Consider the following 14,013-nt stretch of genomic DNA (forward strand, 5'->3'; position numbering starts at 1 on the left):
ACTACCCTCTTTTCCATCAGAAACCATTTAGAAAAAGTAGATTGGATTTTTCCATCTCAGAGTGTCAGGACAGCTGGTGCTGGGAAGTATAAGAGACTATCAGTAACTGCAGAAATCCCAGATAACCTCATGAGCTGGAGAAGCCACCTGCTGGATTGGTTCAAGGATACTCCACACCAGAAGCAGTTAGTATTCAGTGAAACCTGGCAGAACACATTGCCCTTGTGCCCACGTGTGCCTGCATCGGCCCTCACTCTCAAGGTTGACCAGAGTCCCCTGAATGTGTCCTCAGCTCTGAACTGATGACAGGCAGAAATTCCTATTATCTTCTAGAGGCAGATACAAAACCTACCCCCAAAACCTCTTCCAGCCATGACCACTCTGATTTCTGCTGCTTCTCTAGGTCTATGCTCCTGATGCAACAGGGCTTCCTCCTAGATTTAGATTAGATAGAACCAAATGCATTACAAATAATGGATAGCAAAATGTGCACTGTGACCTGGAAAGCCTATTCATGTTCCTTTTGTTCCTCCAGGCCTGGAGTCCCTCCGGGACAGTGCCCACTCCACGCCAGTGCGCTCCTCTTCCCACGGGGACACCTTCCTGCCTCACGTGAGAAGCAGCCGGGCAGACAGCAATGAGCGAGTGGCTGTGATTGCAGACGAGGTCTACAGTCCCGCAGACAGCGTGCTGCCCACCCCTGTGGCCGAGCATAGCCTGGAGCTGATGCTGCTCTCTCGGCAGATCAACGGGGCCACCTGCAGCATCGAGGAGGAAAAGGAGTCTGAAGCCAGCACCCCAACTGCTGCAGAGGTGGAGGCCCTTGGGGGAGAGCTGAGGGCCCTGTGTCATGGGCACGGCAGGCCAGAGGAGGAACAGGTGAATAAGTTTGTTTTAAGTGTCCTCCGTTTGCTCCTTGTGACCATGGGACTCCTCTTTGTTTTGCTCCTCCTCCTGATCATCCTTACTGAGTCTGACCTTGACATTGCCTTTTTCCGAGATATCCGCCAGACCCCCGAGTTTGAACAATTCCACTATCAATACTTTTGTCCCCTCAGGCGATGGTTTGCCTGCAAAATCCGCTCAGTGGTGAGCCTGCTCATTGACACCTGAGAAGGCATGACTCCTCCCTATAACTAGCCAGGTGGACCAAGGAGAACCTGGCTACCCCTTCCCAGCAAAGGGACCCGACCCATCGCGGAACCATCGGCACACATACCAAGTCCTCCTCTCATGACTCAAAGTCCACTGCAGCCTAGGAGGGTCGTTTCCCAGAAGAAGAAAGGGAGAGGCTCGTGCCCTGTCCAAACAAACTGGGAAAATTCATGTTCTTCAAAGGTTCTTTCAAGAAAGGCTCAGCGACTCTCTCATCCTTCCAATTTGCAGGATAACTTTTGGTTTTGAATTTTGACTTTTCATAGATGTGTATTATTTTGAAAGTACTAAATAAAGAAAATTTATTTTACTATTAATGATTATTGCAGTAGTGTCCCCGAGCGGACGGGACACGGGTTGAAGACTAGTGAGCGCTCTGTCCACTGTTCTGCGGGAGCTTCTCTCCTGCAGCCTCAGCGGGACAGGCCAGGGGTCTGCAGTGGGCATGGTTTACGTTTTCTTGCCAGGCAAAACTTTTTAAAAAGTTAACATCCATGTAGAATGATTAAATAGAAAGTTGCTTCTGATGATGGTCTGAGTTGGATTTTCTTTTCCTTTTGTTTTTTCAAATCTGAGCAGAGTGGGAATCTGAAGGGACCTCGGCTCCAGCAAGAGGAGCAGCAGCAGGGGTGGGGTAAGTCTGTCCCCTTAGACTAGAGCCTAGTGGGCATCGCCATGAGCATTGTATAATGAACCCAGCGTTAGGTGATTTTTTCTGAAGAACTTCAAGATTTAACTTCATTAAATGAATTCAGTGGTGCCAGAGATAGTACTATGAGAATTGTCATACGTGTGGTTAACAGAAACCAGAGCTAAATTCAGAGAGCAGTACTTATTTTGTACACATCCAAAAAAGAAAGAGACTATTTCAATTTCTATTTTAACAACAAAAGTGTTATTTTCTTATCAATTCATATTTTGTTTTTACTTTATGGATTAAGAAAATAGAACCTGATGAACTGAACGATGGAAGAAAGATACTGATCCTGAAAATGAAAAGCTTCAGAAAAATACAACTTCAAGATCAACACACAGCCTTGGAAGGGAAAAGAATCTCTTTAAATAGGGTTTTAAGAGATGCCCACCAAAAGAAAGATGGTGACTGTGGCAAAGAGACCAAGTTTAAGCTGTTACAATACTGCCCCCTAGAGTCAGCCTCTGTACCAGGAAAATGAATCCTAGTCTAGACAAGCCCCTACAGCCCTGCTAAGGGAAGGCCTGGAAGGGAAGGTTAAGTGGAGATGGAGGCCCAATTTTGACAACTCGTGAAATCAGTCACATATGATCTTGTTTTCATCTCAGGGAGAGATTCCCAAGTCATCTAAGGCCTGGAGACTTACTGAAGGACTATCAGTGGACATATTCCCGGGCCCCCACAAGAGTGGAACACTGCTGACACTGGCTGACGAGCAGAATGAGTCATTTATAGCTCTGATCTCCCCCAGTATGTAAATGTGTAGAATGTAACAGCAGTGGACAGCAGTGGAGAAATGTTTCCTCTGAACTTGGGTGGGAGAGAAGAGAAAACTCCTAACTACAGACTTTTAAAGAAAGATGCCCTTTCATCTAGACCAGGGGTTAGCTAACTTTAAGTGCCAGGTGGTAATTTTTTATATTTTTATTTTGCGGGCCACACCTTGTTACAACTACTCAACTATGCCTCTGTAGCACAAAAAAACAGCCTGAGGTGGTAAACACACATGGCTTATTCCATTAAAAACAGAGAGCTGATTTTGGCCCATAGATCTTGTCAATCTATATTGAACATGAAACTGGTCCTTTTCAGTATATAGTGGAAGGAGGGTGTTAAAGATGTAGGTAGAACTGCATCCCTCATGGAGGCACTGAGCTTGCTTATTTAAAGGGTGCTCGAACAACTAACCAGCAAAGAGATGTCTGAAGCCAAGATGCACAAGATCAAATACCAGAATGCCGGAATCTAATGGAAGGCGGCCTACCTGATCATTTCCATACCAGCAATGATCTGGGCAGTTAAATCTATTTCCCAAGTGATAAGACAAAATGAGAGAAATCCTGGTAAAAATTAGGGATCACTTTAAACCAACTAGTCACTGCCACTGTCATTTGCACAGAAGAGGCTTTCTTCAGTACAGGGCTAAAGTGAAAAGGTAGACTCAGAAATAAAAAGGCTGTCAGGAGATAGGTGGCTGGTTTTGACCTGGATATCTACTGTCTTATGCAACATAGCAGATTACCTTTTAGTGTAGTGTTCCTACCTCAGACTGTAGAATAAATGGTGTTTCTATGCAGTGAGCCTCAACTCTGACCTTACATATTCACATTCAAGAAAGATGCAGTATTCCATTTTCCTGATATGTTACTTGTGTCTAGAGTTCTAACAGTGTAATAGATAACACTTTCAAAAGTCTAATTTTGCTCTCTGAACAGAAACTTTCGGGTTATGTGGTTCCCCCAACCCCAGGGCTAAGCCCAGAAAATATGGATAGAAAAGTTTCCTTCAATTTGCTTTTCAAATAGTGCTTGAGTAACAAACCTCCTTTTGTTGGCAACTAGTTTTGTTTTTTAAATCTCCACACCATTTAAAATTGTTCACGTTTTTAATGTGGTTTCACTGTGTTCCACTATGTCTCCTATTTTTTTTTCTCAAAATTAGTTTGATCTCATTTTAGGATCAGCCATGGTCCATAGCTTCATCTATCAGAAGAAATAAACCTCACTAAAAAATAGTGTACTGCATCTTTAAGCAGTAGAAGGTAAACAACCTGCAAATGTGAATTTCTTAAGTTTCATTAACAAAATACATAGTTGTTAACCTTTTTTGTGTGCCAAAATTTCTAAGTTACATTTCCTTCAGAGCAATGTACTTTTTTCTACATATGCATTATGTAGTTAGCATTAAATCATTGGTGCCATGAAGATTATTTTTAAACTTAAATAAATATTTAAATACCATGCAAAAGAGTGGGTTCTTTCTTTTTTTCCCTTGCAGCCTATCTTGTTTTTCCCTTTAAAAGTTACCAACATAATAGATTAAAAAATACCAGTGGGATCACAAACTGACCGTTGTTTAAGGATGGGATTTGCAATAAGCATTTTTGCTTATTATTTGCTATTCCTTCTCCTTCCCCCTAAAATAAATGCTATTATGAACTGAGAAGATATAAGTATGGAATCAGTTTAAAGATGAAGTAGACCTCATTTCCTAACTAGGAAAATAAAAAAGATTGAAGATTAAGTAATTTTCTTAAATGTAACTAGATGGTACAGCTGCCTTTCTGCCCTTTTAAATGTCTCCTAGAAATAAAAGGTCAGAATACTAAAACAGGATATAAATAACTCAGATTCTGTTATTTCCTAATTATTCACACTATTTCCTACTATGACCAAGTCTCTGGCCACTGAAAATGGGAACTGTCTCCTTCCTTAAAGTCATGGACATCTCAAAGAAACTCAAGAGGAATTCAGAGCTTATATGCTTAAGAGAGATGATAAAGGCCAAACTTTATAAAGGTTTATTTTAAAGAGTTATCATAATACATCTGTAATTAAACACACACAACTTTAAAAAACTCTCTACAAAGAATTACCTTTCACTACAATTTTATTACAATTAAAAAAGTCCTAAAGGAGATCATTCCCCTCCATGTACTTTCTAGATGAAAACAGTTATAAAATGATGTCACTATAAGGCTTATCACCGACAAACAGGTTCCTATCCACTTTATTCTCTGTAGACAAAGATTCTCACCACTGGGCCAAGTGAAGCATCAGGATGGATGGTAAAGAGATTGAGACTGTTAACAACTTTAGTTTGCTTGGCTCCACGGTCAACACTCTTGGCACCAGCAGCTAGGAAATTAAAAGATGTATTGTGATGGGAAAGTCTGCTGTTAGGGACCTCTCCAAAGTACTGAAGAGCAAAGGTGTCTCTTTGGAGACTAAGGTGCACCTGATACAGGCCATGGTCTTTGGTATCACTTGTTATGCATCAGAGAGTTGGACAATGACTAGGGAGGATAGAAGGAGAATTAACGCCTTTGAGCTGTGGTGCTGGAGAAGAGTGTTGAATGTACCATGGACTGCCGAGAAAACGAACAGGTTCAACCTAGAAAGGGTTAAACCAGGCTGCTCCTTGGAGGCAAAGATTCTGAAGTTTCATCTGACATACTTTGGACATGTTGCAAGGAGGGACCAGTCAGTCCTTGGAGGACTGCACAGGAGAGGAGAACCCTCTGTGAGGTGAATTGATTCAGTGGCCAGCGTAATGGGTACATGTGTCACAGACAGTGAGATTGGCACAGGATAGAGCAGGGTTTAAGGCTGTTGTACAGGGTCGCTATGAGTCGCAGGTGATTTGATGGCACATAACTACAATAGTACCTCAAGATAAAACTCTATTAAAAGGGACTGAAGAGAAATAATATGGCTTAAGGAAGCTCTGGTAGTTTAGTCTGTAGTGAGCTGTGCTGACCCAAAGGCTGTGCATGGTGGTTCAAATCCATAGTAGCTTCTCAGATGGCCAGCCTCCACTAAGGGTGATCTATGGCCTCTGAAACCTGATGGAGTTGGAAACCAAGAGTCGGAACTGATTCAACAGTGGTGAGAATAAGTGAGTCTTGTGTATGAACCTGAACTCTGGAGAACAGTGTGTATTGAGTTGCACTGTTCCATACAGTTTATGAAGCTGCAATGGCAGAAGAAACTACAAGTGAGAAACACCAAGAATTTTCTAGTTGACTGTCAAAGCCAGGCAATAAATACTCAAAGCTTAGTATTCAAAGCTTAAATGATGCTGCTAATTTGATTTAAAAGTAGTTTTCTGTATCTGAGGAAAAAATATTCCCACAGAACTTTAGAACTTGGGAAATTAAGTGGTGTAGGAAAGGGTGCACAGTTTAAATACTATTCAGTCTCACTCAGCTGTAATTTCTACTTCATAAATTCATGTTTTCATCTCGCTTGTCAATTCCTGAACTTATGGTACCCGGAAAATAAAGAACTCCTTACAAAAAGCCCTAGTGGTGTAACAGTTAAACACCTGGCTGCTAACTAAAGTTGTCAACTAGAACTCACCCAGTGGCCTCACCAGAGAAAGGCCAGCCTGCTCCTGTACAGACTGCAGCCTGGGAAGTCTTATAGGGCAGTTCTGTGTTCCTTAGGCTTGCTAGGAGTTGGAATCACCATCGTGGCACACAACAAATTCCTTATAAACACCTAGAGCTCAAGCTCACTGGCGTCCAGTCAATTTCGATTCATAGTAACCTTCCATTGAGTTTCCAAAGCTGTAAATCTTAGCAGGAAAAGATTGCCCATCTTTCTCCGACAAGTTCCTGGTACATTCCAACCACTTTTTTTTTTGGCTGGCAGCACATGGCCTTTTGTTTAGTAGGACAACTTGGTATTGTACACAAGAGCTCCTTACAGATGCCTACAACCTATTTAAAAACTAAGCCTTCAAAATACTTATGACTACAGAAAAAGAAATTACTTAGAAAATTATTCTTCAAGGAAACTGTGATATAGTTATGAGAAGATAATACTTCATCTTAAAATTAATAAATATTGCCAAGGCTATTTAAACAGTCTTTGAATAGTAAGTCAGAAATGAAGAATTATTTGAATTATGAAGAATGAAAGGTTGTACAGGTACTACCACAAGTCTGTGATATCTATAAATCAAGTGCAGCAGCAGCTCTGCTTCCCAACAACAAACACGTAACTTCTAAAAAGAAAACTGCTTAATGAATAAATGCCAGAAGTACTGAATATAGCATTTATTTCTTCAAAATATGAGGAAGAAAAAAGATAATCACTTAAGAAGCTTTTAGGGGAGCTCTGGTAGCCTAGTGGCAAGGAGCTGCAACTACAATCCCAGAGGTGCATGGTTCGAATCCACCAGATGCTCTGCCAAGGAAGGAGGGACAATCTCCTCCTGTACCAGTCAGATCTGATTTGACGGTACACGCACACAAAAATTTAAAAAAAAAAAAAAAGCTTTTAAGCCACCTCTGGAGAGTTTAAAGAAAGGGGTAGCTAAGGCAGGTGAGGGTATTCTAATACAGTAGTTTTCAACAGAGGAAGGAAACACTACATGGTTCAAAATTGGGAAGGGTGTATGCCAGGGATGTGTCCTATCTCCATACCTTTTCAACCTGTATGCAGAACAGAATTATCCAGGAGGCTGGGCTCTATGAGAAGTGTGGTATCAGGTTTGGTGGAAGATCTATCAACAATCTGCGTTATGCAGATGACACAGCCCTGCTCGCTGAAACTGAGGAGGACCTGAAACGCTTGCTGCAGAGGGTCAAGGACTGCAGCCTTCAGTATGGATTGAGGCTCAATGTCAAGAAGACAAAGATTCTCACCACTAGCCCAGTTGGCACCATCAGGAGGGATGGTGAAGAGATTGAGATTGTTAACAACTTTAGTCTGCTTGGCTCCACAGTCAACACTCTTGGCACCAGTAGGCAGGAAATTCAAAGATGTATTGTGATGGGAAAGTCTGCTGTTAGGGACCTCACCAGGGTACTGAAGATCGATGGTGTCACTCTGGAGACTAAGGTGCGTCTAATACGGGCTGTGGTCTTTGCAATCACTTGTTATGCATCAAAGAGTTGAACAATGACTAAGGAGGATAGAAAAAGAGATAGAAGCCTTTGAGCTGTGGTACTAGAGAAGAGTATTGAATATACCATGGACTGCCAAGAAAACAAACAGATTCATCCTGGAGAGGGTTAAACCAGGCTACTCCTTGGAGGCAAGGATTCTGGGGCTTTGTCTGACATACTTTGGACATGTTGTATGGAGGGACAGGTCCTTGGAGAGGGACATCATGCTTGGGAGAGTGGAGGGACAGCACAGGAGGGGAAGACCCTCTATGAGGTGGACTGATTCAGTGACTGGGGTAATCGGGATGGGTGTGTCAGAGGCAGTGTGATTGGCACAGGATAGAGCAGGGTTTAGGGCTGTTGTACATAGGGTCACTATGAGTCGCAAGTGACTCAACGGCACATAACAACAACAACACTGACCCACAGTAATAAACACACCGACATCAGAATAAATAAGAACCTGCTTATGCATACGTAACTAAGTGTCACAAAGTGATACTAGTTCTAATTATGGTTTTGGTTGTGTACAATTTCTTGCCTTTTTTATTTTTAAACTGTGTATTTCTTGTTTACCAATGACTGCCACCCATATTTAGGAAAGACTTTGTTTGTGGGTTGTTCCATCTGGCTTACATGATAAGGCAGACCCAGACCGAGGGCCTAATAGCCCTACGATCTCTTGATGGTGTCTAATGAACTGTCCAGAGATGAGGGAAGGGAAAGGTTCAGTATGCAGACTCAGGTCCCATCCCACATCAATCAAAGCTACTCAGCTATTACGTTATGATTTCACGTAAGATTTTATTTAGAAAGGAGAAAAAAAACCAAAAGGAATTCTATATTTAAAAAACTAAGTTGCAAAATCACTGAATTAGATTTACAAAGCCCCATCCAATGTAAGATAAAAATATTCATTCCAAGCTACAAAATAAACCAAAAATCTAAATCTTCCTATAGATTCAAAGCTATTCTATTCAGTCACAAAAATATTTAATACTGACCATTTCAAAACTTTTTCATTTATAAACTTAGAAGTTCTCACTTAAACCTGAAAGTGCTGACGTTTTCCCTCCCACACCTGTAGAAAACAACCCCCAGGGCTTCTTCCTTACAAAATGTCTATTCCACTTACTGGAATGTTATTATAAATTTTATATTGGCTAAGTACAATATATTACAAGCAAATAAACTAAACCATATGAATTTCACTTTTTCTTTCTGGGTTCTTCAGACACTGATTAATTTGAACAAATCAGTGACTCTAAACCAAAACCTCAGAAACTTTAATTCATAAAAACATGTACCTTCCCACTGGAATTACCCCCAGCCAATATATACCGAGTTGGATGCATGGCATTGATAGAACACACAGAAGCAAGATACTCTCCATCAAGGAAAGAGTGCAGGCACTTTCCTGTCTCCTGGAAGATCTCCACTCTCCGGGGATAGGCCATGCTGCCAACTATGACACAGTCTTCTTGTTTAGGGTCCCACACAGCTCGGAATCTGGTCAGCCAGCGCCCTGTATTGGTGTTATGCCTAGTGAAAAAACATATTTTTAAAAAAAAAGCTAAATATAGGTAGTACTGGTCAGGGGATATGGATGACAGTGCTCCTAAATGCTTATTTTATATGCTGACGTTCTCCTCAATTTACTGAGTTGCCATTAACCCTTTTCTCCTCCTTCCTTTAATATTCAAACCTGGGAAGAGTGACATTTTCCATCTCTGTCTATTATTATTATTATTATTATTATTATTATAATACGTGTGCATGTGTACCATCACATCTGATCTGACTGGTACAGGAAGAGATTGTACCTCCTTCTCCAGCAGAGCATCTGGTGGATTTGAACCGTGCGCCTTGAGATTGGTAGTGCAGCTTCTTGCCACTGGGCCACCAGAGCTCCCTTCATGTCTGTCTTCCATCTTCCTCATCTTAGATTCTCCAGGGCCGAACACAACGGTTCGTGCTCAGCAGTGGTTCACTGGCTGCCACGCTAGGATGTGTGATTTACATTGATTGTTTCATGAGCCTTACAGTTTGTAATATATGTTCATAACCTTTTCCCTCAAGTTTTTTCCTTCTTCATTTCCTTTTCCATTTAACTGAAATGATACTCTTTGACCACTGTTTCCTCAGTAACAGACAAAATAAGAGGACTTTGCCAATGAAAATACCTTTCTTAGCTCAAAGATGAACCCCAGAAATAGAAAATCTGTGATCCAGATTATTTATGGCTATCTTAACAGGATTGACTACTTCCCATATTTTTCTTCTCAACTGAGCACTAAAACTAGTTTATGCTCCATACAACTTTCAAGTTTAAATTCTTTCCATTTAGGGCCCTTTATAGGTCACCAAAACAGAAAGAAAAGTGCTTTCCCTTTTCTCTGTATCTAACCATTAATCAATGTAAACAACGGAGAAACATGTTTTCAATTGCAACTCAGTAACTCAATCTTTAATGGAAATCCCTACAGCTACCAGAATCAACATCCTAGATAAATTTAAAAACCAACAATCACCAAAAGAACACACATTAAAAAAAAATCAAACACAGGGCCCTCTGGTGGCCTAGTGGCAAGAAGCTGCACTGCAATCCCAGAGGTATGCGGTTCGAATCCAACAGATACGCTCTGCTGGAGAAGGAGGGACAATCTCCTGTACCAGTCGGATTTGATTTGACGGTACACACACAAAAAAGAATAAAATAATTTTTTTTTAAAAAATCAAACACATTATAAACTGACAGACTAGCATGGACAGCATGAAAAAAGGAAATAAGAAAGGAAAAAACTTCAGAAAAAATATACTAACATACCTAAATATAGCCTCTGGAAACAGTAAGTCTCATAAAACAAATCAAACATCCTGCCTCCAACATCATAAATACTGATAATAAGGGAAAAGGTACTGAGTAAATGTCTACCTTTGATGCACACACACACACACACACACATGAATTCAAAGTAGCATATGTAAGATAAGGATGAGATAAGATAACATAAGTAATTCAGGTCTTAATAAAGTCATTAACCTCAACTAAATAACCTCTAAGCTTCAGAGAATAGTTACTGACTGAAAAGAGATTAAGCCCTCTTTACAGACATCCTCAAGTAGCTTCCAGATAGAATTAACTGGGGGAAATAAACAATGCAATACAGAAGCACACCTGTTACATCTCTTTGAGAATCAAATGTTTAAAGTATGCACTCCAACAAGTAGTTCATCTTAATCTGGTCTTCACATATGAGAACCTACCTAATTGTGGTGAGGAGAGGAAGACGAGAGGATACACAGCTGCTGTCAAAGATTCTGCAAAATAAGTATCAAGAATAAAATGACACACTCTTTGTCTTATACCTTGAAAATATTGTGAAATAAATTCAATGTATTTAACAAGATTCTCACTTTACATTATAAAAGATAGGCTCTCAGCTAATAACATTTAACAACAATAACAAACTCACAAGAAATATTATAACATTCTATTTTGTGTAGAAATGCTGCAATTTACTCCAAAACTTTTACCCTAAATTTAAAACCAAAACCAAATCCAAGTGATTACCTGGGCTAAGAAGGAGTAGGGATGAAGAGAGGAGTAAAAATCAACAAACAGTTAACTTGGGTGACTGGAAAAGCACTATTTAATAAGAGGTTGATCAGACATTGTAACTCATCAATTACATTAATCAATTGTATTTGATATTATAAAACAAGATATGTACATATGATTAAATGAAAATCCAGTAAGATTTGTAAAATTCACTCAAACCCCCCCCAAGCTTCAACTCTGTTGCCAATAATAATTCCGTTCTTGTTATATGCTGTTGAGTTGCTTGTGACTCATGGCGACCCTATATACAACAGCCCTAAACCCTGCTCTATCCTGTGCCTCACTATCTCCAACACACCTACCCTCAATTACCCTCATCACTGAGTTAATCCATCTCATTGAGGATTTTCCTCTCCTGTGCTGTCCTTCCATCCTCCCAAGCATAACGTCCCTCTCCAAGAACAGATCCCGCCTTGAAACATGCCCAAACTTTGTCAGACGAAGCTTCAGAATCCTTGCCTCCAAGGAGTAGACTGGTTTCACGCCAAGACAAACCTGTTTGTTCTCCTATCAGTCCATGGTATATTCAGTACTAACCCTATAGAACAAATTAGGACTGCCCACAGGATTACCCAGGAAGCTGTAAATCTTTACAGAAACAGGTTGCCATGTCATCCTCCCACAACACAGCTCATAGGTTTAAACTAACTTTTAATTAGCAGACTATACCACCAAGGGTCCTGTCAACCTTAAAACGTACATTAGAAAGGATAATCTGTACCCTAAAATTGTATTCAAATGCACAAGATGAGATATACAAACAGGATATGGTCTACAAATGCACAAATACCTAAAACTGCATATATTAAGAACTCAAAAGCTAAAAAAGCCAACAGTGTTATTTCCAAGTGCTCTGACAAAACTAACACTGGCTCACAACCAAGGAGAGGAGTTGTTTTAAACTAGAAACTTGTAGGAATCTAGAACCTCTGCTGGCCACTCTGACAGAGAAAGCTAATCATCACTGCCATCGCCTTCTCCCCACTGTTCCCGATGGAGTTTTTATTGTCTAATCAGATTACAAGAAAGTCAAATCATGAACAATGATGTTACGTGAGTAAATCTACAGTGTAAATGAACAAAATCAGAACAAATAGCTCTTCAGACAAAACAGCCTGAGTGGAGAGTGGATGGTGGGCTGCCATTTCCTGTTTACTTTCTTCATGTACCACCAAGGCTCTGAGTGCTGAAAACCGTAAGGCATTTGGCCCTGTGGATCCACACAAATTACAAAGGACTGCAAATCAGAATAAGAGAACGCTGCTGAAAAACAAGAAGATACTACATGGTTTAAAATCAGGACTAGTGTGCGTCAAGGATGCATCCTTTCACCATATTCAATCTGTATGCTAAGAAACGAGACTAGATGAAGAATAAAACATTAGTATCAAAGGAAATTTCATGAAGAATTGTGATGGGCAAATGTGCAGATGACATAACTCACTGAAATAAAAGAGAATTTGAAGCACTTGCTAATTTAAAAGTCAACAGTCATCAGTACAGGTTACACCTCAACAGAGAAAATAAAATCCTTATAACTGACCAATAAGCCACAAAATGATAAATGAAATAAAGAAAAAAGTTATCAAGATTTAATTTTACTTGGATCCACAATCAGCACTCGAAGCAGCAGCAGTCAAGAAATTAAATGTCAAAACAACTATGAGATATCATCTCACCCCAGTTAAGAATAGCAAAATTTAACAGAACAGCAAACAACAAATGCTGGCGAGGTTGTGGAGAAACTGGAACCCTTAATTCACTGTTGGGTGTGTAAAATGGTGCAACCACTATGGAAGGCTGTATGGTGCTTTCTTAAAAAGTTGCAAACAGAAAAATCATTTGACCCAACAATTCCACTACTGGGAATATACCCCAAAGAAACCACAACCGCCACCAAAGCAGATACATACACACCATGTTTATTGTGGCTTTGTTCACAATAGGGAAGAGTTGGAAACCACCTAAGTGCCCATTAATAAACAAATGGCTAGAGAAGCTGTGGTACAGTCACACAATGGAAAACTGCTGCACTGAAAAACAAGAAACTCATGAAATATTATAAAAAATGGGTGACCCTGGAGGACATTATGCTGAGTGAAATATCTCAGTCACAAAAGGACAAATACTGCATGGTGCCACTGTTGTAAAACAGGACTGACATCAGGGTTGGGAGGAGACTGAGAAAGATGGGATAAATTATGTATACTGCATTGCAACAGATGAGGGAGAGAAGGGATATATGATTAGGTATTATTGTCATGACAGGAATCCAGAACAAAGGAGTGAACTTGGACGGGAGGGACTGTATAACAATGAAAGAAATTTTCGTTTCAAACAAAGGCTGCATAGTGGAGTGGACTTGTGGGGAGGGATTGTTTAACAATGAAAGAATTCTTCTTTTACTATTCAAAGAGAAAAGCAAACTGGGGGAGGGGGGCAGGTGGGGAAGGGAAGAAAGCACAACAATGAATGGAAATCCAGAGTCTCTGTAAACTTTTATTAAAATTCATTTTTAAAAAAGAAATTAAATGATGTGTTGAATTAAGCAAATCTGCTGCAAAAAACTTCTTTAAAGTGTTTAAAAAGCAAAAATGTGACTTTGAGGGATTAAGGTGCATCTGACCCAAGCCATGTTGCTTTGTA

The 14,013-nt window shown here is 40.2% G+C and overlaps 2 protein-coding genes across 4 annotated transcripts in view; one reads left to right on the forward strand and one right to left on the reverse strand.

Annotated features, from left to right (window-relative positions):
* The window catches only part of FRMD5 (FERM domain containing 5), a 487,250-nt gene extending 485,778 nt beyond the window's left edge, over positions 1 to 1,472 (forward strand). The window contains exons 11-12 of one of the 3 annotated variants that reach the window (XM_006882955.1): positions 536 to 879; positions 1,059 to 1,106. In XM_006882955.1, coding sequence (XP_006883017.1) covers positions 536 to 879; positions 1,059 to 1,106 — 392 coding nt within the window. Of the gene's footprint in view, positions 1 to 535 lie in introns of all 3 variants that reach the window. The other 2 variants (XM_006882953.1, XM_006882954.1) reach the window with 2 other exon arrangements.
* A 7,559-nt stretch (positions 1,473 to 9,031) lies between these two features.
* Positions 9,032 to 14,013, reverse strand: part of WDR76 (WD repeat domain 76) — a 40,603-nt gene continuing 35,621 nt past the window's right edge. The window contains exons 12-13 of the mRNA XM_006883202.1: positions 11,013 to 11,066; positions 9,032 to 9,287 (exon numbers count right to left, since the gene is read on the reverse strand). Coding sequence (XP_006883264.1) covers positions 9,032 to 9,287; positions 11,013 to 11,066 — 310 coding nt within the window. The remainder of the gene's footprint in view (positions 9,288 to 11,012; positions 11,067 to 14,013) is intronic.

The sequence above is a fragment of the Elephantulus edwardii genome, unplaced genomic scaffold (assembly GCF_000299155.1).
Source record: "Elephantulus edwardii isolate Elephantulus edwardi_28Jun2011 unplaced genomic scaffold, EleEdw1.0 scaffold00026, whole genome shotgun sequence".
Classification (NCBI taxonomy): Eukaryota; Metazoa; Chordata; class Mammalia; order Macroscelidea; family Macroscelididae; genus Elephantulus; species Elephantulus edwardii.